Source organism: Ctenopharyngodon idella, chromosome 3 (genome assembly GCF_019924925.1).
Source record: "Ctenopharyngodon idella isolate HZGC_01 chromosome 3, HZGC01, whole genome shotgun sequence".
Lineage (NCBI taxonomy): Eukaryota > Metazoa > Chordata > Actinopteri > Cypriniformes > Xenocyprididae > Ctenopharyngodon > Ctenopharyngodon idella.
In genome coordinates this window covers 21,550,162-21,572,758 of record NC_067222.1, presented here as the reverse complement: position 1 = coordinate 21,572,758, position 22,597 = coordinate 21,550,162, and the positions used below count along the sequence as shown (strand labels likewise).

The following is a 22,597-nucleotide window of genomic DNA, read 5'->3' as shown; positions in this document are numbered from 1 at the left end:
CATGTGTGAACTTGAGAAGAACTGGCTTCATACATCCACTAAAAACCACCTGCAGTATTTGTTTGTACTGTATATGCCACACCATGAAATTCATATATTTTAAGTGTGACTTTAAGTGTCCAAATACTTTATGGGGTCACTGTATATAAAAGAGTGTTATTAATTGTGTTTGCTGCCGCCGACCCTCCAACACCCTGAAGATAAAGGTACATTTATTTACAACTACCTGCTTTAATGCACTTTTAAAGACCAGTCATTGATCATTGTTGAGTCACATTGTCTTAAATGTGATGCTTTGCACTGATTATGCTGAAAAAGTAATGTTTTTTAATATGGCCGAACAATGTATAGTAAAAATGTGCAGCACTGATTAGCTGTTGAAGACCATTGGTTGAAATATTATTCATATGCGTGGAGCTGATCTGTCATTGGTTTTGGTGGGTTTCAGCTTCACAGTGGCAAATGGATTTGTGCCTCTGCAAAAACAGAGAAGGAAATTATGTTAAACAAAAGTATCTGCAAAATAGATCTCTTTTTTGGTCCAGAGGAAGCAAAAAGCAACATAATTAAAGGTTAATGGACTGAAATGACTGAATATAAAACTGTGTTTTTACCGACCTTGGAAAAAGTTCTGGCCGAGACTCATAGTGATCTTGTCTCTGTCGAAAATAAAATAAGAAAGGTCATTCAGTATTGAAGATTCTTTTAAAATGGTTTTATACTATTCTTACAATTAGTATGCAAAAAAAAAAAAAAAAAAAAATTCACAGCAAAACCACACAAATGTAATGTTTTCTCCTAGAGACTAATCTTGTAATCAAGGGTCAAACTCAAACTAAAAACAACCTGAGGAACTACTGAAACGAACCCATTGACTTTTATTTTGTGGCCCCAGAGGATTTAAGCCAATGTGTTACTTGCCATTTCTTTGTCATCATTTGTACAATTTACAAGCAAATTTATGAGTGAAAAGTAAATCCTACACCAAATTTTCTTTCAGTTCACTTTAAATTTGAAATATGATGCAACAGAGTTATAATGTGAAAATTTCCTACTTATCGCAAGAGATTACTGAACAAAGAAAATGCAACATCGATGCGGAGGCCACGTGAGTCATTGCTACTATGCAGTACATTATCATGTATGTATTCATATATTGGACAAAATATTAAACTTACAACTTATAAACATCATATTAGTTTAGTTCAGTTTCGTATATAATATAAAATGAAACAATATTCCAACAATATATATACAAAATGTTACTATATATGGTTTAATTGGTCATCAATTAAGGTTTTTTCCTGTATCCTCAATCCTGTTAAGTCTTTTGTAAAATCCCTTTAATTAACAAAAGGCAGTTTCTGAATGACATCATTATCATACATGTTGGTAAGTAGGCCTATTAGCAATGGATTTGATCAATTCTGTGATGTTCGTGGTATAAATTGGTTGGTTTCACACTAAAATGCTCTATCCTGTTTGATAAAATTAATCAAATCAGCATGATGATATAGTATCGACATGGATGCTTTCATGTAGACAACTCACTTCCTCACTGAGCAATAGCTAACTTTAGCTCTTTATTTCCATTCTGTTAAGCAGATGATAGATAGATAGATAGATAGATAGATAGATAGATAGATAGATAGATAGATAGATCTAGACAGCAAACCACAACAAATGCAACAAAAAGCAATAGGCACATATATAATTGTGGCTCTTTGCATCATTTGTGGTAAAGCAGAGAATCACATCAAATCATGCACACACACAGAGAGAGACAGACCGTCAGCAGAAAGAGCTGCCCCCCTGCAGCCACCAGAACGAAGGATGTGGTGTCATGGAGAACAGAACTTCACCACAGTGCCCCTGCTGGCCACAGTAGGAACTGACACTTAAAATTCAACGTCAGCCTACTCTCTTCTTATCTACACATTTACATTAGCTTACAGTCAGGAATCTCTCCAGGGATTTAAAATATTCTGAACATCAGCAGATCTTCAAAAAACCCACGAACCACATCAGAATGTAAAGCACACTCAAATGATTCCTACATTACAGTCGCTGCATCTAAATTTTTATTTGGCATGTAATATTAATGTCTATTTAATGGGGAAAAACAGAATGTGATAATTTATCTTCAATTATAAAAGTCAAAATAAATCAAACTTCAACCTGTTTACTTTCTTAATACTTGCTATAAATGTGAATGATTCTTCAGTGCACATTATTCCAAAGACAAAATTGTTTGCCTTCATAATCTTTTATAAAAATGAAATAACTTTTCCTTTTCTGCTAAAATCACCAATATCTTCAACAACCTGCCATACAGATACTTTTCACAGTCTAACACATTGCTGATGGATAAAATCCAGCCATTTTAATACAATTAATTAAATAATATTCCCTTCTGTCCCCTTCAATTTTTATGTTGCTGTTAATGTTGATTTTAACAAGTCTTACCCTGTTTTCTGAAGGTGTGGGAGTCACGGGTCTGGAATTGCTAGATCTGGTTGATGGAGGTGGCGGCGGCGGCGGAGGTGCAGGCGGAGATATTTGTTGGCTGCTGCTCATGGTTTGGTCGAGAAGGTTAGTCATACTGCTGCTGCTTCTAAAAGAACTGCTACTGAACAGAAAAAAATGTTCAAAGGTCATGAGATTGAAGAAATGAGAAATGTGCAGTATCAGCTTACCTGGAAACAGGTGGCCCAGGTGGTTCATCCATGGGGCCCACATAAGCAGCAGGGAACCAGCCTTGCCTAAATAATGCATATCGAATGAACAGGAAACAAAATCAGGTGGTCTGTTTGAGCATCAGATGTTTTTAGTGTGTCACTGAGGAGAATAAAGCAACTCTCCACTTCATAAATGAACATTCTTGGAGTTTGAACACCATTAAAAGTAGTGATGTTTGAGTCTTGAACAAATCATTCTCTTAGGCAGGTTCACAGAATCGAACTGAATCAAACTTAGTTTCGGGTTGATGACACAAGACAGGAAGTAGCATGCGCGCTTCCTGTGCAGCGCCGAATGAGCCAATAACCATGTCCAGACGGGTTATTTAACCAAAGAACTGGTTCAAAATGAACAAATCAAACCTACAGGCAGAGTTGAAAGTCAGCTTTTTCAGTCATGTCCGACAAGGGGCGCCACTGGGGTTTCTGGATCCCCTGGCTAAGTTCTCCCCTTGGGGTCAGAGTGCAGAATTCCTCCGTCAGTGGGAGGGGCAAAGGGACCCCCTGTCTGACGAGGGGTAAGACTCAAAAAGAACCAAATTAGCTGGTTTTAACTGTCAAAGTTATCCTCTGACTGTCAGTCCAAATCCGATTTGCATGCATATCAGATTGGAATCTGATCAGATTAAGCAAGTGTGAATGGCAAAAAAAAAAAAAAAAAAAAAAAAAAAAAAATCACAAGAAGTGCGACTTTCACAAATCTATTTTGAGCTACAGTACATTCATGTGTGGTTTGAAACCCTATTCAATCGCATTTCTGTAAATCTGTTTACAGAAATCTATTATGCCATGTAAAAAGTAAACATGTCAGACATTGTTATAGGAAACATGCTGAAAGTCTCTGCAAAAACACTGTTGTGTTATTTGCAAAGTGCCTGGTCGAACAAAAAAATGACAATATAATGGAGACATGTTGAATTCCGAGACCAGCAGAGACGACAGCACGGAATAAATCCGCACATACCAGCCTCATATGTTTCTGCCTCTCCCTCAGAAAATCTGGTAGTCCAGTGCAGCAGCTACACATTGTCATGTTGTAAAGACAACATCTGTATTGCAAACCCCTCCATGTTGCTGTTGATGTTGTTTTTGGCGTATGCCTACCAATGCAACGTCATTGCCCTAGAATCCAATGCATATTTTTCCAGAAAACGAAAGAGCACCACAAATCAGATCTGAACAGTTGTGATACACAGTGTGGATAGTCAATAATTTAGATCCGATTCCAATTGGATACAGAAATAATCAGATTTGGACTGACACTGAACATAGACTTAGAACCAGTTCATTCTGTTCTTTTTTATAGTTCGTCTTTTTGTTCATTTTGAAGTGGTTCTTTGGTTCAATAACACATCTGGACATGATTATTGGCTCATTTGGTGCTGAGCAAGGAGTGTGCATGCTACTTGGGATGTGCGTCTTTCATAATCAACCCAGCACTAAAGTTAGATTAAGATCTATTGTGTGAAAATTTAATTTAAAAGTAATGTTCAACCGGACCAGAAAGATTCATTTAAGCATCAAACAGCACTAATCAAAAGTCTGGATTAAGGTGTTAACTGCTCTCACCGTCCAGAGCTATCCGAGCGGCCAAACAGCCAGCCGTTCCTAGGCTCTTTAACAAGCAGTGTGATGGTTTCTCCCTGAGAGAACGGCAGGAGGGTGGAGTTGGCATTGGGAGGGTGGGGCACCAGCGCTCGCATCACTCTGCCACCAGCCAATCCTGAGACAGAGTTGGAACGACTGGGCTGTGGGGAGGGGCCTGCGATGAAGGGGTGAAATTTTGTCATATTGAGCAAAAAAAAAAACAATAGTGCATAATGTTCTTCAGACATTTCTTCTGATGACTGAATAAGGTCTCCACACCTCTAGAGGGAACCGTTCCCAGCGGCTGCTCTGCCCAGCGATTAACATCAAGCTGACAGAAAGACATGGAAACATGAGGTAAGTTTCGACATCCACATCTGTGAACAGCATCACCATTTAGCACCACTTTATAGTATCATGTGATTCTTTTTTAATATGATTATACTGTATCTCACAATGTTGTCCTCCAATCGTGAAGGAGTGCGTGGACGGGATTCTCTTGTGTGATTCACTAGATCTTTCCACCCCTCTGCTCTGTTTTGCAGGCTGCCCCCTGTCTGCGGGAGGAATAACACGGTCAACGTTAATCAGTCTGAGCACTCTGCATAAACAAAACCCAGTTCCAAGAAATTTTTAAAAAGCCAGAAAAAATCATATTCTAGAATTTAGCTGCCCAAAGATTTTTGCTGTTTTTTTTAAAGCCCACTCAAAAACTCTGTAAATAAACAGGTTTTTTTCACCTTTCAAAATTAAGATGAAAAGCTTTTACAATAACACCTTTAATACATTTCAAGCCATTTTGGCAAGTTCTCCCTAATAATATTTACATATCAACTTGGTTACAACCCAAAGCAGCACATTAAGCAGCTAGTTAATTATAGACACTAATAAAAAATAATGATATTAACCTTGCTCATGAGATATGCAATAGACTGGGTGAATCCGCAGTGTTTCTCTGCCAGGAATCGATATCTTCTTTCTTCCTCTTTTAATGCCTCTTTCTGACATTCTCTGAGAAAGTGCACATACTCGCTGCCATCCTACACAAACATTACCATCAACATCATCAGCAGCATTTTTTTTTTTTAATTTGTAGCCATTACCACCATCATGAATAACAATGATGCCTTATAGCAAACAAGCTCTTTTATTTCAGTTTTTTTATCCAGGAAAAAAAAAAACAGTTTCCACAAAAAAAATATAATGCAGAAAAACTATTTTCAACATTGATAATAATAAGAATTGTTTCTTGATCATCAAATTATCATATTAGAATGATTTCTGAAGGATCATGTGACACTGAAGACTGGATTAATGATGCTGAAAATTCAGCTTTACAGTTTAAAATATTTTCAAATAGAAATCAGCTTTTTTAAATTATAACAATATTTCACAATATTATTGTTTTGACTGTATTTTTGATCAAACATATGCAGCCTTAGTGAGCATGAGACACTTCTTTCAAAAACATTTAAAAAATATTACCACCCTCAAACTCTAAACTCTCTTCAAACTCTTCAAAGATATATATTTATATATTATAGAAAACGATATATATTTGCTGTTCTCATAGTAATAGATTTACCCATCCATAAACATCAAAGTGAAATGTGGTTGTTCATTTTACATTGCAATCAACCATCTTCAGGAAGCTTGTAAGCCGCCTTCTGAATCATAAAATGAGAAATGATATCTACCCCTGATTTCATAGACAAGGCTTAACCAGGGCTGCCAACTTTTGAGTTTACCTCGAAGTGAGAATTATAGAAGGGGGGAGGGGTGTGTGTGTGTGTGTAAAAAACCTTGCATCACAATAAGTGTATTGTGTTTGTCAAAACATTTGGTAACTAAACAGAATTTCATTAATTTTAGTGACAACATGTTACAGTGTTTATATGATACTATAACTGGTAGCCTACTGCTTGACAAAAAACAAAAAAAAATCACAATTTCAATTCATAAACTTGTGATACGATTCCGATCTTGATTCAATATCGATTCATTTGGATAAATACCAGGTACAGAAGATACATGTTAATCATTCTCAAGAAAAAATTCTCTCAACTAATGCTGTAAACATACAGGGAGCCCTGTTAGCTGGTATTATTAATAAAGATTAAAATGAATAATAGTTACCTTAGATATGTAAATCTGCTTTGTATGCACAAATACTACGTTTCACAATGCCGCCTAAACATCTTTTGATGATCTAATCACTCTAGCAATTCTTGATATCATACGTCAAACAGTCTGCGCAACACATTGGTTTTTTTAACTTGCCGCGAGATAAGAGTCAAATGTGTGAGAGTTGGCAACCCTGGCTTAAGTCTAGTCTCAGACTAAAATACATGTTTAAGCTGTTTTAACTGAAAGCAGCTTGTAATGACGTATCTTAAAAAATGTAAGTGCCGTTGTTTTGTCTTAAGATGCACACCAGTAATGTTTTTTTCTAAGGCATGTTTATAAAAGCTACTTTATTGTCCTAATTAAACTAAGGCCTAATCCTGGCTTAATCTAAGCCCTGTCTGTGAAACCAGGCCATTAGGGAAGGGTCACACACTGCTCTCACCTGTGGGACCCCTCGCCTCATCTGTCTCTCCAGTGCTGTTGCTTGGTTTCTCACCTCCATCTCATAGCGCCTCCTGCTGTTCTGGATCAATATATGTATCCTTTTAGTTTCAACATTCAGATTCATTTTAATCAGCTAATGTTCCATGTTATGAGTTTTGAAATGGTTGAAGGAAGGAATCCTTTAAGTATATATTAGTTCTGCTCTTAGATTTAGCTGCCGTTATAATTTTAATAACAAGCAGGTGTTTATGCAGGTTTTGTTTTCTTCAAATGCACATTTTCTTGTTTGCATTTGCAATATATACCGAATAAAAACTCACCAATATGTAATCTTTATCTAGTCTGACATTGTTGTTCATCTCTTGAAGGACCTCGGAGTGGAACCAGTGGAACTGAATCAATCAGACACACTCATTAAACATGGGATTGGCTGTACAGACAATCTAACAAGCATTAAGTCAACAAAGTGAAAGATATCGAAAGATGGGTCAATAGAGGAAGATTTGTAACACACCATTCCCTCCAGCTCATTGGTGAGTCTCCTCTGACTGTCTGAGATCTGTATCAACACATCACCTGCAAAACAAACACACACATGCATTTTTATTTATGATCTTATAACAGCCATTGCACTGTATTGTCTGGTTGAGTGTCTGTGCGCTAAAGTATAGGTATTACCCTCTAAAGGTTGCACTGCCAAGCTGATGTTATGTCATCATTTATTATTTAACGTCACAGAGGAGGTGCAGTTATCTGATATTGACTACAAAACTGACACACACACACACACACACACACACTGTCACACCATCTCTCTGTGGCCATAAAATATGATTCATTACAACAAAAGCACCATTGAAATTTAATGAAATTTTTCCATTAAACCACAACAGGGTGATAGATGTCAGCCATAAATAAACACACACACACATTCTCTCTCTCTATTTCTCGTGTGCATAAGAGAGTCTGGGGAAGAGCAGAGTGCATTTACAAGAGCAAAGTACAATATGAGTGTTTGAAGGACACTGGGTCCCTCCCAATTTATCACCCTCAATAAACACACACACAAAACTCTCTGTCTTTCGTTCTCCCGCTCTGGCCCTGTGATGGAAAGTACCTATTCATCAGGGGAAAAAAATCGAAAGAATGTGAAAGAAAATGAAAAGATAAGAGAAAAATAAAAGCTTACCCAGCAAACGCGATGACATACTCTGCATGGCCTGTTCACCCATCATAGACAGAGCATTGAAATAGGCCTCACTTGTGACGGCAAGGGCTGTAGATAGGCACACAGATTTAATTCATTTACCACTGTAAGACTGATTTTAACTTCTAGTTTTCACAGTAATAATATCTGAACATCCTTTAACAAGATGAATTTACCTAAGACAAAATATTAAATAAATTTAAATTCATTAGATTATGTTATTAAAGTACTAGTTCACACGCAAACACACTAATTCTGCCATCATTATTCATTTTAGCTTCATTTTAAGCCCTTCTTTCCCTTTCACCGTATTTCTCAAATCTCATTCGATTTGAATATGTGCATTTGCCACTTTAAATTTGCTGCTTTTTTGATGGTTAATAAACCAATGACGGCTAGCTTCACTGACAACAAACGTGATGTGATATATTTGAAAATTCAAATGTATTCTAAATATATTTTGGAAATATTTGATTATTCTCAACTGTGAATGAGATTTGAGAACTGCAGTGAAGCTAAATCTAAAAAAAAAAACATATTTTTTTATATGATTTGCTTTTATTACTTTGTCTTATTGTGTGTTTTGGATTTTGTGTTATGCTTTATTAAGTTTGCCTAATCATATATTTTGTCTTTTTACCATTTGTTAAGCACTTTGAATCAACCTTTTAAGACTTGTTAGACAGAGAATATATCGTACTGTAAGTGCATTTTGCCTTGTTTCATTGGCAGGTTTGTTGTCTTGTTTTAAACATAGTTCAATCATGTCAACTCTCAGAATAGTTTTAGCATGTTATTGAATATGGCATTGTTAATGTATTTGGTCTTGGCAGACTAGATCTGCTACACTGCTGCTGTTGTTGATTGCTGCTGCAGCAGAGGAAGTATGGATTTACTACTGCCTATATCTAGGCAGGTGGAGCTGGGGGACTAGCCTACAGCAAACACTAAACCAGGGCTGCGTTCAGCCCCGACAAAACGTTGCAAAACGTTTTTTAAACGGAAACGGTGGTGCGTTGAACACCACCCTGTTCTGATGACGCAAGAGTTGCAACTATGGCAGCTGAGAAGGCCATTCTTTGTGTTCTTTTTGAAGAATTTTTGGAGCCTGATTAAATCGGTATAAATACGTGTTTAATACTGCAAAATACGCTCGATGTTACAGTCACTGCCCTTGTTGTCCAGAATAAAAGAGAACATCCCAATCGAGTGAAGGGATTTGTGGAAACTTCTAATTATTGTGATACAACATTTGCCTCGCATTTCAGCATGAAAAGACAAACATTTCAGGTGAAGGATAATCCACTTCTTGCCTCCTAAACTGTGTTGATCTATATTATTTTTATTGTAAGTATTAGGCTTATCATTATTGCTGATCACTGTTGTTGTGCTATGATATTGTAATATTTACCATTATATAAATCAGAGGAGTATAGAAAAGTTTATGAAAGTGTCACTTCACAATACAACAGCAAAAAATATTAGTATTTTTATGTTACATTAATACCCATTGTGCGCTCTGTATCTTTAATACCGCGTGGTTTATATACATCTTGCCACTGATTGGGCTGACATTTCTGACACACCCACCAAACCCATCTCAAACCCATTGCACACCGTTTCCAGGAAACTTGTCGTTCAACCTGGAAAACGTAGCAAAACGTTGCGCACCGGTTTGAGCTTGAACATGCCCTAGATTTAAATGTTGAGCAAACAATCTCATTGGCTGAAGGATCAGCAGAGGCCAATCAGCCTGTGCCATGAGGTAATGATGTGATGCTTACAGATTGCATGTAAAGGGAGTATCTGCGGAACAAAAGTGGGCGTTTCTGAATTTGTAGGTGTTTTCAAACTGGTGGGTGTTTATAAATCATGCAATGAAAATGATCCCCTTCACCCGACCCGACCCCACCCCTAAACCCTACCCACACTCTGACGTTGGCAAATCAGGTAACGCTTTAAAAAACGCCTCTCTGTTTATGGCCTCGCCCACTGATCTGGTAACTCCTATTACTGTCCTGCAGAGACCTGCACTTGTGTAAAGGGCCTATCTGCCACTGACCTCTGGAGTTTCATGACTGAACAAGATATATCACACTAAATTTACGATTTTATTCTTGTTTTCTAATTATTTTCTTTCTTTGGGCTGAAGTTAAGTACCTTACAAAGTAAAATATTGATCATCTAATCACCAAAATACTGTAAAAAAAAATATAAAATCTTTTTATTGGTTCTTTAATCTTTTGGAAGATGACTATCAAACAATCAGAATGTTCTCCACAGTAACAGCCACTATCAAAACTACTGACGTACATATGTCCAGTTTGTCCCTGTGTTAGTGAAACTCATAAAATAGACAGTCATTAAACAATGATGTTAAAAGAGCCAATGACGTTGCAGCAACGCTGACTTATTATCATCAATGACAACCGACAGGCCAAAGTTCAACCACTCCACTTTCCTTCTTCCCCCTTTCATCTTTTTCAGTCTTACAATCTACCTCATTCATTCTTTCTCATGTTCACTTGCCTTGGAAAGCCTGAATGTAACTGTTTCCCAGTGCCACCAGTCTCTGCAGGCTTGGATTGAACTGCTCCATTATGCTCTGAGCGGATAGACAAACAGTGTAAGAATGATACAGTCCGATAACAGATCAAATGTCAACACATTTTGTGACTATATGTTACTCCACATCAATCTGTCACCTTGGTTACAGATTGCTATTTGTCACAACAAAGTTTCCTATCTAAAAAACGCTTCTGAAAAATGTGTTTTCCATATATATATATATATATATATATATATATATATATATATATATATATATTGAACTTAATATGAGCAAATTGACAAAATTCTATGCTTCATGCTGAATATTCATAGATTTACTTCTTTTTTAATTATTGTTATAAAATTAAAATATAGGCAACATTTCTGGACAATATACCTTTTTATATGAATGTAAAAAATGTCTACTCAGTTAAAAGACATGTGATTGTGTATAATTCAGACTCAAGAGTGAGAGACTTCACGCTCACCGTATAAATGCCCAGAGTGGTGCGGTGCAGTTGATCACTGTTTTGTCCTGACATCTTGATCTGTCACCGTAGCACAGCAAACAAATAAACAACTTCCACTGACTAAACAACAAACAACCAGACTGACCCACTGCTGTCTCCACCTTGTTTCCTGTGTCCTCTCTTGTCTTGTCCCGTTTGTGAGTGAGTTCGTGTGTGAGAGAGAGAGAGAGAGAGAGAGAGAGAGGGAAACAGTGAGCTATTGTCACCCGTGTGGCCTGTGAATTATTGAACAGTCCAGAGTAATAAAAGTGTGACTGAGGTTAGACACCTGCCGTAAACACTGCACACCAGAGATAGCAGACAAGACTGCTGTTGGATCGTCTATATTTTAGTATTTTTCTGATTGCGGCAGACACTTTTATCTAAAGCGACTTGGATTGCATTCAAGCTATATATTATGTTGTCATTACAATTAAATAAATTCATTATTTTCATTTGCGACAGGCCCCAAAAATGTTTTATACAAACTTGCTTGTGCTTGGAAAACAACTATATTCTTTAGCATCACTAATTTCCTTCTTTATCCCCTAAGTATAATCATACAATATATATTAAATTTTATATATATATATATATATATATATATATATAGTAGTGTCATTATTGATGATGATGAAAGTTTAATATGATAAAATAAAAAAATAAACTATAGATATAAACATATCACATACATATTTTGTAGGAAGATAGATAGATAGATAGATAGATAGATAGATAGATAGATAGATAGATAGATAAGCATTATTAGTTGTATTAGCATTAATAATAATAATAATAATAATACCTGTGTCAACAACAAAACCATTGTTCTTCCTTTTCTATTTCCCCCCGCCAGTTTCAGTTAACTCGATCAGTGTACTCTCCTTGTATGGGCCGCATTGTCAGAGGCGCGCGGGCGCATGTGTGTGTTTTGTGTTTGGTTCACTCCTCCACGGCGCAGGATCTTTCCATCGCTTCCGCGGAAGAACCCGTCTCTGCTGTCCCACTAAAGATGGAGCTATCTGCGGCAGGCGACCGTGTGTTTGCCGCTGAGGCCATCCTGAAGCGCCGCGTCCGTAAGGTCAGTCTGTTTATTAAAACTCATTTTATTTCCTTTCACTGCGGCCTACAGACGCACTAAACTTCAGCCCTGCAGACCGAGTGCAGTGCATTGAACTGCATTAGAGCACCATGCTTTCTATGCAATCATAAAACCGCTCGAGTTAAGCGTATTACGCGCATTTGTGTATGCATTCATACACAACTATTTGGACTGAGTTGCTTAATTTTGAGCTCAGGGTACTGTGTATGTTTGTTTAGGTTGGAGTGGCGCCAGCTGGAACTGGTGCTGTTAGCGCGTTAGCTTTTTTTGTGTCTACCCGAAGTGCAAATTTTTGACAAAGGCCGGTTCGTCTGACACCCCATCGACACTGCAGGCGTGCGGAATGATGCGACGCGACGCTGCAAAACTATAACGCTAGCGCTGTAGCCTAAACAACGGGGCTGTTTACATTGCGTTGAAATCAATCAAACACTATACATTTGTACAGTTTCGGTAATTTATAATGTAATATTTGCGTTCTGTAACGGTGGCGTCGCGTCGCGTAGCAACCACTAGTTTTTACGTTCAAGTCTCTGTTTGTTTTTGTTTTCTGTACAGCAGGTTAAATTTTGGTTGTCAAATCACCAACATCTCCTGATATTTAAAAATATGAACGAACTTTGAATATGGTGTTGCAATACGCATGTGCATACATTTGATGGAGTTCATTAACGAATGGGCATATTTTAATCGTATATTTATGGGGTAATGAGAATTTAAAAGAGTCATGCCCGTCCCGTACGAAAATTAACCATGGTTTTACTACGAATAAAAAACAAAACAAAAAAAAAACAAGGTTATTCCATGGTAACCACAAATTAACCATGGTTTTGCTACGAATAAAAAAAAAAAAAAAAACCAAGGTTATTCCATGGTAACCACAAATTAACCATGGTTTTACTACGAATACAACCAAAAAACCAAGGTTATTCCATGATAACCACAAATTAACCATGGTTTTGCTACAAAAAAAAACATAAACTATGGAATTTTTGTGGTTATAAAAATGGTAATCAATACGGCAAAAAAACATGTTTACTATAATAAAAACATAGTTAACTGACAAAAAAAATAAGTAGTTTTTAAGAATCTTTGCTTTTCCATCTAATAGACATAAATGTGAACTGGGGCTATCAAGCTTCAAAAAAGGGCAAATAAAGCATAAAAACACCTTAAAAGTGGTCCATACGACTATATCCAAAGTCCTCCTAAAGCTTTAAAATAGCTTCATCATATGAACAACTTCCACTCGACTCTAAATAGGACAAATGTATTTAATGGTGGATTAATGAATATGGGCTACTTTTATGATTTACAGTGCTTTAAAAAATACGAAACATCATCTGTAAAGGACAAGCTGAGTAAAGATTCTTTAAAAATATATACTTATGGGTTCCACTGAAAAAATAACCGCATGCGGGATTATAATGGCATGAAAGAGAGTAAATAATGACAGAATGATCTATTCCTTCAATGAGAGGTATCTTTCAGAAATGTCGGGAACTGATTTGTCTTTTCCATAGGGACGGATGGAGTACCTAGTGAAATGGAAAGGATGGGCAATAAAGTGAGTGAACTGAAATATGATTCATTAGTTAAGCTTGTGTATATAAAAGAGGTGGTGGATGTTAAATGATGTGTATATTTTTCAGGTATAGCACATGGGAACCTGAGGAGAACATCTTAGATGAACGACTCGTTGCAGCGTTTGAACAAAAGTGAGTGTTATTGTTTATTGTTGTTAATGATTCTCCCCTGATTAACAGTTTGAAAGGAAATGGACAAGTTACGAAATGTTAGCTCGTGCAATCATGAGCGTTAAATGTGTTTGTGACCGTTGATGCTTCTATTTGAAGTGGTCTCCTTGAGTCAAAGCTAGATCAGCTCTTTCCTGCATACCCACAGGAAGCAGTCATCTCTATCCACATCACATGAATACTTGATTCACACATCTAAAGTAAAACTTTGTAGTCATGCTTTGTGCTCAGAGGTACTTTGTTGTTCATAAAGCTCAAACTGGCACAACCACTCAGTATATAAGCACAAACCCTGACATAATCTCAAACCCTTTGAACAACTCATCTTTTTACTCAGAGAGCGAGAGCAAGAGATGTACGGACCTAAAAAGAGAGGCCCGAAACCTAAAACGCTGCTTCTAAAGGTATGTCAGCAATACCAACTAACATGGAAATAAATGTGTTTTGTGGTGTTCAAAGTCATTTAGTGAATTTGTTTTGGAAATATGCTTTTAAAATATTTCAAGGAATGGTTCACCCCAAAAATGAGAATTGTCATCATTTACTTACTCTCATGTTCCAAACCTATAAGACTTTTGTTTGTGTTCAAAATACAAATGAAGATATTTTTAGTGAAACATGAGAGATTTCTGTCCCTCCATTGTAAGTCAAAACTAAAACTTTGACACTTCAAAAGGTTCATAAAAATATTGTAAAAAAATTGTATGTAAATCGAGTGGTTTAAAGCCATCTGAAGACATGCTTGCTTCATGATGAACGCTTTTAATTTAGGCTTTTATTCACATGTAAATATTGATCAACGCGCGTACACATAGCACATCAAATATGATAAATGGGAGCTCATATGTACACTCTAAAAAAAATTTTTGAAGTTGTAAATAAAACACAGATTATTATGCATTTTACAAGGGAATACTATTTCTTTGTAATAAATTGTGAAATTTAGTACCAATTTTTGAGTGAAAATTGTTTCTACACCAAAAGTGTACTTTTCAGTGTACTTGCTTTACACCATGTCCTAACCAGACGCGATGCGATAAGATTCCAGAGACGAGCAATTTGACTGTCCACACTAGACGCGACGCGACAATGAGAAGCGATCAAATCAATCAGAAACCACAGCCAATCAGAAGAGAGTGTGGGCGGGCTCTCTCGGCAAGAGCACAGCAGACACAATGAAATGGGCAAGTACATAGTCAAATTCATAACTATTACACCATTTAAAGTACATACGGAGTGACTGAACCAATCTTTGTCATAGAATACGCTTGTTTGCATGCATTGAGTTGACAGTTTGAACGTTCTTGTGCCCCTTTATTTATTTTCAAGATCTGAGGTGAATTGGCCAGTGTTGTTTTCATTACAGCTATGAAGCTGGGAACACAGAATGATATTCAAACTCACATTAGACCCTTTTAACATTAAATAAAGCACATAAACAGTACCTGATGTTATCATTGCCATACTTTGTGTTGCTGTTCCAGCCGCGACGTCGCAGAGAAATAGAAACTGTTTCTAAAATAGAATCGTCGCGTGTCGCGGCTGGTTAGGACAAAAACTCAGATTAACATGGAAAAGATACCTTTTATCGCGTGTCGTGGCGCCGCGTCGCGTCTGGTTAGGACACGGTGTTACATGTGAGAACAAGCTCATTGGTTGGGACAGAAATCTCTCAGGTTGAAAGTCTTATTGGTTTGCATTGACATCAGGGTGAGTTAATGGTGACAAGATTTTCATTTTTGAGTTAACTAACTCTTTTAAAAGTGAATAATTTTTGACTTTTTCCCAATTATTTAGTCAAGAGCGCAGGCTGCAGAGACTTCCCCAAGAGTCCCGGAGTTCAAGCATAGTCGTCCTCAGCCACATTCCAAGCCTCCTCCACCCTCAGCTGCACCGTCCTACACCCCAACTGCCCCATCTAATGCTAAACTGCAGTCGGGCGCTGCTCAGCCCAAACTGAAAAAAGACATTCACCGCTGCCATCGCATGGCACGTCGCCCCTTGCCCCGCCCTGACCAAACAGTCGGTCCCTCTGGTCCTTTTTCGTCCCGTCCGACAGTCAGTCCGTTTTCGGAAACGGTCCGTATTCTCAATCGAAAAGTCAAACCCAGGGAAGTGAAGAAGGGACGGGTTATTCTGAACCTCAAAGTGGTTGACAAGGCTGGGAATGGCGGAGTTGCTAATAGTAGAAGGACACACATGCCCGCTGCCCAGCAGTCCCATTTTGGGCGGCAGAAAATTCCATCCCGGAATAGAGTGATTGGTAAAAACAGGCGGTTTGGAGAAGTCTCCTACCGAGGAATCCAGTCCCCAATTAGAAGTTCTGGGTTTCCAGTTTTCGGAAAACTCTTCGATTCTCACTCTCTGAACAATGCAGAGAACCAGACTCAAAGCGGAGAGAGTCGCAACAACACAAACAATCTCTCTTCCTCCAAAAGTTCAAAGGTCCTGGACGTTTCCAAAGGTCAGACTCTCAATGATGAACTGCCTCCATCAAACTCAAGCTCGGAAGTTTCGGATGGTGAGCCACCCTCTCCGCGACAAACCCAATCCCAGCATTCCTCATTGCCACCCAAGACCTCTGCAACAAACGCCCAAGATCCTGCCCCTCACAAAGTGGGCGCTCAACCCGTGGCATCCAAAAACAGCTCGGGTCCTTCTGCTCTTCCATCCTCTCCTATGTTTTCCTCTTCCTCCTCAGCGTCGTCATCCTCAGAAGACAACGAACACATCCTAGACCTTTCCGTACCTCATGAAATGGACAGGCGATTGCGGAGACGGCATCCCTTCTCTGGCCGTCGGCCGCTCAAGGTCCCAGAGGTTCCTGTGTCAGAGGAGCCATCGGAGGAAGAGGAAGATTTGGACTGGCATCCTGACATGACATCCCGATGTGCCAATGTGGTCGTTACGGATATCACAGCTAACCTCCTCACCGTAACCATCAAGGAGTTCTGTCATCCACCGTCCGCTACCTCTCCTCCCTGCTACCCCAAAAATAAATCGGCTCAAAACGACACACAACAGCCAAAGCATCCCCCTAACAAAACATGAGTGCAGACACCACAGATACAGCCTCCTCTAGCCTTCAAAAAGGGATGTTAGGAGGTTTGTTAGTAGATTGTTTACAGTTTCAGCTGCCTGATGCTCATGCGAGCCTTTGTTAAGAGATATGGCCAAGCTGTCCACTCTACAACACTGTGCCATGACTTTTATAACCATGAAAGAATGTCTTGGGTGAAGGTTTTTTGGCTCACTGTGTTTAATCTGAATACATCAACTTTTCTTACCAATGAGAAAAGATTTACTCACCAATGGCTTCTTCCAAGCAATTTACTTTATGATATTTATTCCATATATCATAACTGTATGTGTGTATATACATACATGCATGCTACCATTCAAAAGTTTGGGGTTTGTAAGATTTATAAATGTTTTTGAAACAAGTCTCTTATACAATATATAGTAAAAAAAAGTGATATTGAGAAATATTATTACAACGGTTTTCTATTTAAATATAAATAAAATGTAATTTATTCCTGTGATGTCAAAGCTGAATTTTCAGCATCATTACGCCAGTCTTCAGTGTCACATGATCCTTCAAAAGTCGTTCTGATATGATGATTTGATCAAGAAACATTTCTTATTATCAATATTGAAAACAGTTGTGCTGCTTAATATTTTTGTAAAAACTGTGAAGAAACTTTTTTCAAGATTCTTTGATGAATAGAAAGTTCAAAAGAACAGCATTTATTTGAAATGTATTTATTTTGTTACAACTTAAAAGTCACTTTTAATCAATTTAATGCATCCTTGTTGAATAAAAGTATTAATTTCTTTTACAAATCCTACTGATCCCAAACTTTTGAATGTTTTACACACAGTATTGCATCTTCAAACTCAAACTGCAGCATTTTCGATCATTTCTGTGAGCGAATGTATTCTGTATAGCATCAAAAACATTGAAATGTACTGTAAACCGCAATTGAGGGCTCAATTTTAAGACCTTTTTAGTTATATATTATATTCTAAGGATATTTTCAGAGTCCAAATTGATCAAAATATGAATAAGAATTCACTTTGGAGAGTAAGTAACCAGTTGTCCGATAATTTGTTAATAGCAACATAATACATATTTTAAATGTAAGTCTAATGTAAGAACGGTAGTCTGAACCTCACCAGAGTTTTTCTTATATTGTCCTAATAACGACAATGAAAGTGGTGAGACCTTCATGGCGTTAAAACACAAAAACATTATTTTTTGTGTGATTACCTGCAGTGACGGTTGCGAATATTCAAGAGAAAAACAACTAAATATATTGTCATAGCAACAAAATAAAATTTCTTTGCTAGTATATTTCTTATATGAAAATATTTATGGCCATAAAAGTTCCTCAGTTCACCTCTCATTGTGGCACAAAGTTAATTTTGGACCCTGGTTATTTTTATTTTTAGTTAGGCTTTGGCATGTGGCAGGATTCCTGACACAGGCACCTCCAGCTTTAAGGGTCCCCACAGCCAGTACCTTCATAATGAAGCAGAATAACAACCATCTATGCCAAATTTGTATGTTTTATCTCAGTGTTTATGCCTGACGAGTGTTTATAGTGCTGTCTTACCCACATTACCTTTCACAGAGGTTCTCAGTAAACAGTAAGAAAAGCTCAGGCAAGAGAAGAGAATGAAGAATAGGAAGTTTTGTTGTTGCTAAGCTGAAATGCAGAGATAATTGCCAGAGATTCAACTACAGAAATCTGAGCCAGAAAGCCATGTGTTCCTTCTATGCTTTTTCTAGATTTATCCTCTAATTTAGCTCAAAATTTCAAAAAGGGAGCAGTATTGTATTGAAATCTAGATGTTATTTGATGGACTCATTCAAGAAACCTTAACTATTATTTAATGACTAGTGTATTCATGTTAATGTTGTTTTATTTTTGCCTTTTTAAAGACATTTGTTCAGCTATTTTGTTTCTCACTGAAGTGTTCTTCTGTAGTAGAGACTCTAAATGCTCTAAGTACTGCAAAAAGCTTTGAGTTCAAATGAAGACAATAAGGTCATCTTTCGCTCTCACTTGGAATGCTAGGAATCACTTTAAGATCATTTAGCTCTCTATTTATGATCAGGGATGGAAAAATCTCAACAGAGAGAGTGTGTAGTCTGTGACTGTTTGCTTAGACTTTGGTAAAGGGCATTTTGGGAAAAGCCAGCTTTTGATCTAGTCCTGACGTGGTTGGAACGGTCTCTACCCTCAAGTTAGGTTTTAATGAGAACTGAAGTTTAAACCTCATGAGCTTCGGTCTTGATGCAAGCCAGTGTCAGTTTTTAAATGAGAAAAGGCACAGGCGAAACACACTGGCCTGATGAAGTGGATGGTGATGTCATTGATATGGAAACTTTTGCTGTGGCCAAATACAATGTTTAGGGCTTTGCTTAGGGTCATAAAATGAGCTCATAATGCAGTTTCCCTTACGTTCTTGGCGTGCCTTGTTCTTAATGTCCAACAAGCCTTTTATATACTTTATTTAAAAGTTGAGACTTGATTGATTGACTCGAAAGTGAATCACCAAAAGCGCCATTCTAGATTACCTTAATTAACCTAAATTTACATAAGGTTGCTACATACAATTGCAGTTCTCCAACGTGGATTGTCTTTATTGTGGATTGCTTTTTCGGTCTGTTTCGATAGAGCTTTTTGGTTTTGTTGCTTTTGAAAATCCATTTGTCATCAGAGATCAAGCACTTAGTCCTGCTTTCTGCAGCTTTGTGGTTTGCTCCAACATTGTTGGTCCTAAATCTCTAATATTTGCTGCAAACACTGGATATTCTGACCCCTGTGGCCTCCCCTGTAATCCCACTTAACCAGCACTTCAAGACTTGTGCTTAGGAAGGGGATGAGAATCAAGATTTCCTCTCAAAATCCCCATCAGGATTGCTCTGAGTTCTCGGCATCATTCTGTTTATCCCACTGAATCCTGACTCTCATAATTCCTCCACATGTGTTGACGGTTTATCTCAAACCTCCATGATGAGGATGATTTAAGGACACATTCTCTCCTTGACCTGTAAAGAAATTGATTTTTATTGTAATGGAGTTGTTTGTTCAGCCATATTGTTTGTTCAGCCATATATATATATATATATATTATTTTTTTTTTTTTTTTTTTTTTTTTCAAATGGCAAATTTGAGGAATTGCAAACTCCTCGGCACTTAGAATGCATGTTTTCATGTCTTATTTAAACAGATTAAACGGTAATGCACTCGTGCCTTTGTGCAAAGGAAGATTTTTGAAATATGTAAATATTTTCAAAAGGATCATGCATAGCTCTTTTTTGATGTGATTCTTTTGAAGGATGTTTGAATATATGGAATTGGCTTTAGTTCTGGTTTCATGTACTTCCATTACTTTTATATACAAAACATTGTATTTAACTTTTTGTGTTGCCTTGATAAAGCCTAAAAGTACTATTATCCTGTATGCATTTAGGTTAACTCCTAATAGGGCGTTCAAGCTACATCTACCAAACTCAGTACAGTCCTTCAGGCTGTTCTCACTTCTTTTCTAATTGATTGGACTTCCTTTCCCGGATTTCCCAGGAAAGTTTCTCATTGTAATTCCTGAGCTTTCAAGCTATGTCAACCAGATATCTTAGAATCGGCTAGAAGTGGCCTAGCTGCATAAGATTTGAACTTCAAATGTTCAGGCTCAACTTTCTCCAGCTAGCATTCTTATTTACAAGTTCTTATTTACATTTGCTGTCTTGTGCAACCAGGTCTGTATCGTTAGCTGAGTTAGCAGTGTTAAGCACACAGAACATGTGCAAATCATTAATGCCCTGACTGTTTGAGAACAAGCCCTTAAACTGTGTTCAGGAGATCAGCTCCACACTGCTGCACTGTGTAACTTCTCAACCATTCTGTGTAGACATTTTTCTGGCTACAGTAGTGATTTTGTGTGTGTGTGTGTGTGTGTGTGTGTGTGTGTGTGTGTGTGTGTGTGTGTGTGTGAAAGAGAGAGAAAGGGAATACATTCTTCTTTACCTGTATAATAAGTGCTGGAATTTGACACTCCATCTCATCTTATTCACATATTAAATGTAAATAATTTTTTTTTTTTTTAACAATGTGGGAACCTTTTGGGGTCCCCCCTTTCAGTCTGAAACAACAGTCTGAAAGCTTGTTAGCCAATTTTATTTATTGATTTAATTTTTTTGTTGTAAATATTAACTTTATGCTTGATTTTTATTTTGTAATGGCCATAGCAGAATTATAATTATTTTTCATTGCTTTGATTATGTATTGTGTACAGATTTGTAACTGAAGTGTTGAAAATCATGGTAATTTTTGTATTGTCTTTGAAGTAGAAGTGTAGCTAAGCTCACTGGCCCTGTTTTAATAAAGAAATTGCATTTGTGATTTTGCAAATGACGTGTTGTGTGTAGTTTTTAATGTGATGGTATGGCATCCTATTCAGTATGTCATTTTTCACTGATCTTTTCAGTATTTTAGTAATTTTGGATGCACTTTAAAAACCTCTTATGTCTCAGTAATGTCACCAGCATCAATGCGGTATTCATTTGTGTATACTGATTGTCAATACAAACTAATACAGTTAAAAAGTGTACCTCAGGGAAATATTGTGTGTGTGTTGTGTAGACCAAACATTTTCACTTTATTCAAGGTCTTATTTAGATTCTGTAATTTAATCTCATGTAATCAACACAGGTATAACATTTACATGTAATTTCAATTTCATAAGGGAAAATGGGTAAAAATAAGCATTCTAAAAAAAACTTATTATACAAGTTAGTTCCTCAAATTTGATTGGCTGAGCACGGTTCCAAGATATAACAGCACCGAGATGTATTACTCCGCTTGTTGTGTTTTGCGTACAGGCGGCAATGTTGTCAAAATGATTCCCGCTCACACTGATCTGCGAAAAGGACTAAAAATGCTGTATTATTCACACCAGGCCAGTAGTTGGTGATGTCACTTTGTAAAGAAATACTGTGCGCCTACAGATGTGCGTTATTGTAGTTTACACTGAGACGATAATTTTATCATTTTCAAAAACTTGCTCTTTGAAACCCATTTTCAAAAGTTGAATTTTCAGGCCCTCAAAACGCCGTTGTCATGTAAATGAAAGGCCAAAACGCATAAAAAGTTTTCCGCTTTTAGTTAAAAATGGTGTGGTGTAAATGGCCCCTCAGATCACTTGAGGCAGGTTTCTGTCACTGTAGTGAAGGAATGAGAAACACAAAGTGGAGGTGGAGTGGAATGATCACAGAATGCTTCAAGGAGAGGGTAAATCTTGGTCGCTCTGCTCCACTCATATATGCTGTTACAGTCCGGCTTTCGGTCTGTGTTGTTTGATGACATTTACAGCTGGATGTTTTGGCTTCTTTTTACAACAGTTATCTTTGGTGGAGTTATTTAATATGAACTTCTTGCGAATTGAATGTTGTATAAACACAATATCACAATCATGTGGTTGGTCTGAATATCAGAATGACATCTGTGATTCTCGTGCCTACAGACAAATCACATATTCAGAACAACAGCACTTGCTTATGTGATATT

At 37.3% G+C, this 22,597-nt stretch overlaps 2 protein-coding genes across 5 annotated transcripts in view; one reads left to right on the top strand and one right to left on the bottom strand.

The window, feature by feature from the left end:
- Positions 1 to 12,109, bottom strand: part of baiap2l2a (BAR/IMD domain containing adaptor protein 2 like 2a) — a 13,194-nt gene extending 1,085 nt beyond the window's left edge. Inside the window, exons 1-16 of one of the 4 annotated variants that reach the window (XM_051886445.1) lie at positions 11,968 to 12,109; positions 11,285 to 11,308; positions 11,142 to 11,201; positions 10,633 to 10,708; positions 8,086 to 8,172; positions 7,411 to 7,472; positions 7,217 to 7,288; positions 6,895 to 6,975; positions 5,234 to 5,365; positions 4,781 to 4,882; positions 4,605 to 4,656; positions 4,308 to 4,500; positions 2,697 to 2,762; positions 2,467 to 2,629; positions 619 to 659; positions 1 to 476 (exon numbers count right to left, since the gene is read on the bottom strand). The exon at positions 1 to 476 is cut by the window's left edge and continues 1,085 nt beyond it. In XM_051886445.1, the coding sequence (XP_051742405.1) occupies positions 404 to 476; positions 619 to 659; positions 2,467 to 2,629; positions 2,697 to 2,762; positions 4,308 to 4,500; positions 4,605 to 4,656; positions 4,781 to 4,882; positions 5,234 to 5,365; positions 6,895 to 6,975; positions 7,217 to 7,288; positions 7,411 to 7,472; positions 8,086 to 8,172; positions 10,633 to 10,708; positions 11,142 to 11,201; positions 11,285 to 11,308; positions 11,968 to 11,988 (1,305 nt within the window). In that variant the 5' untranslated portion in view covers positions 11,989 to 12,109 and the 3' untranslated portion in view covers positions 1 to 403. Of the gene's footprint in view, positions 477 to 618; positions 660 to 2,466; positions 2,630 to 2,696; positions 2,763 to 4,307; positions 4,501 to 4,604; positions 4,657 to 4,780; positions 4,883 to 5,233; positions 5,366 to 6,894; positions 6,976 to 7,216; positions 7,289 to 7,410; positions 7,473 to 8,085; positions 8,173 to 10,632; positions 10,709 to 11,141; positions 11,309 to 11,967 lie in introns of all 4 variants that reach the window. The other 3 variants (XM_051886446.1, XM_051886448.1, XM_051886447.1) reach the window with 3 other exon arrangements.
- Positions 12,052 to 21,442, top strand: LOC127508462 (chromobox protein homolog 6-like). The gene is made up of 5 exons (XM_051886431.1): positions 12,052 to 12,243; positions 13,788 to 13,831; positions 13,917 to 13,982; positions 14,359 to 14,425; positions 15,819 to 21,442. Exons 1-5 carry the CDS (start codon positions 12,052 to 12,054, stop codon positions 17,070 to 17,072), a joined length of 1,623 nt encoding a protein of 540 aa, XP_051742391.1. The 3' UTR covers positions 17,073 to 21,442.
- The last annotated feature ends 1,155 nt before the right edge of the window (positions 21,443 to 22,597 follow it).

Bases quoted from the DNA above. Each gene is read 5' to 3' on its own strand.
- LOC127508462 (XM_051886431.1), top strand. From the start codon at position 12,052: ATGGGCCGCATTGTCAGAGGCGCGCGGGCGCATGTGTGTGTTTTGTGT. The intron at 13,832-13,916 runs GTGAGTGAACTG...TATATTTTTCAG, and splicing joins TGGAAAGGATGGGCAATAAA to GTATAGCACATGGGAACCTG. The intron at 14,426-15,818 runs GTATGTCAGCAA...CCAATTATTTAG, and splicing joins CTAAAACGCTGCTTCTAAAG to TCAAGAGCGCAGGCTGCAGA.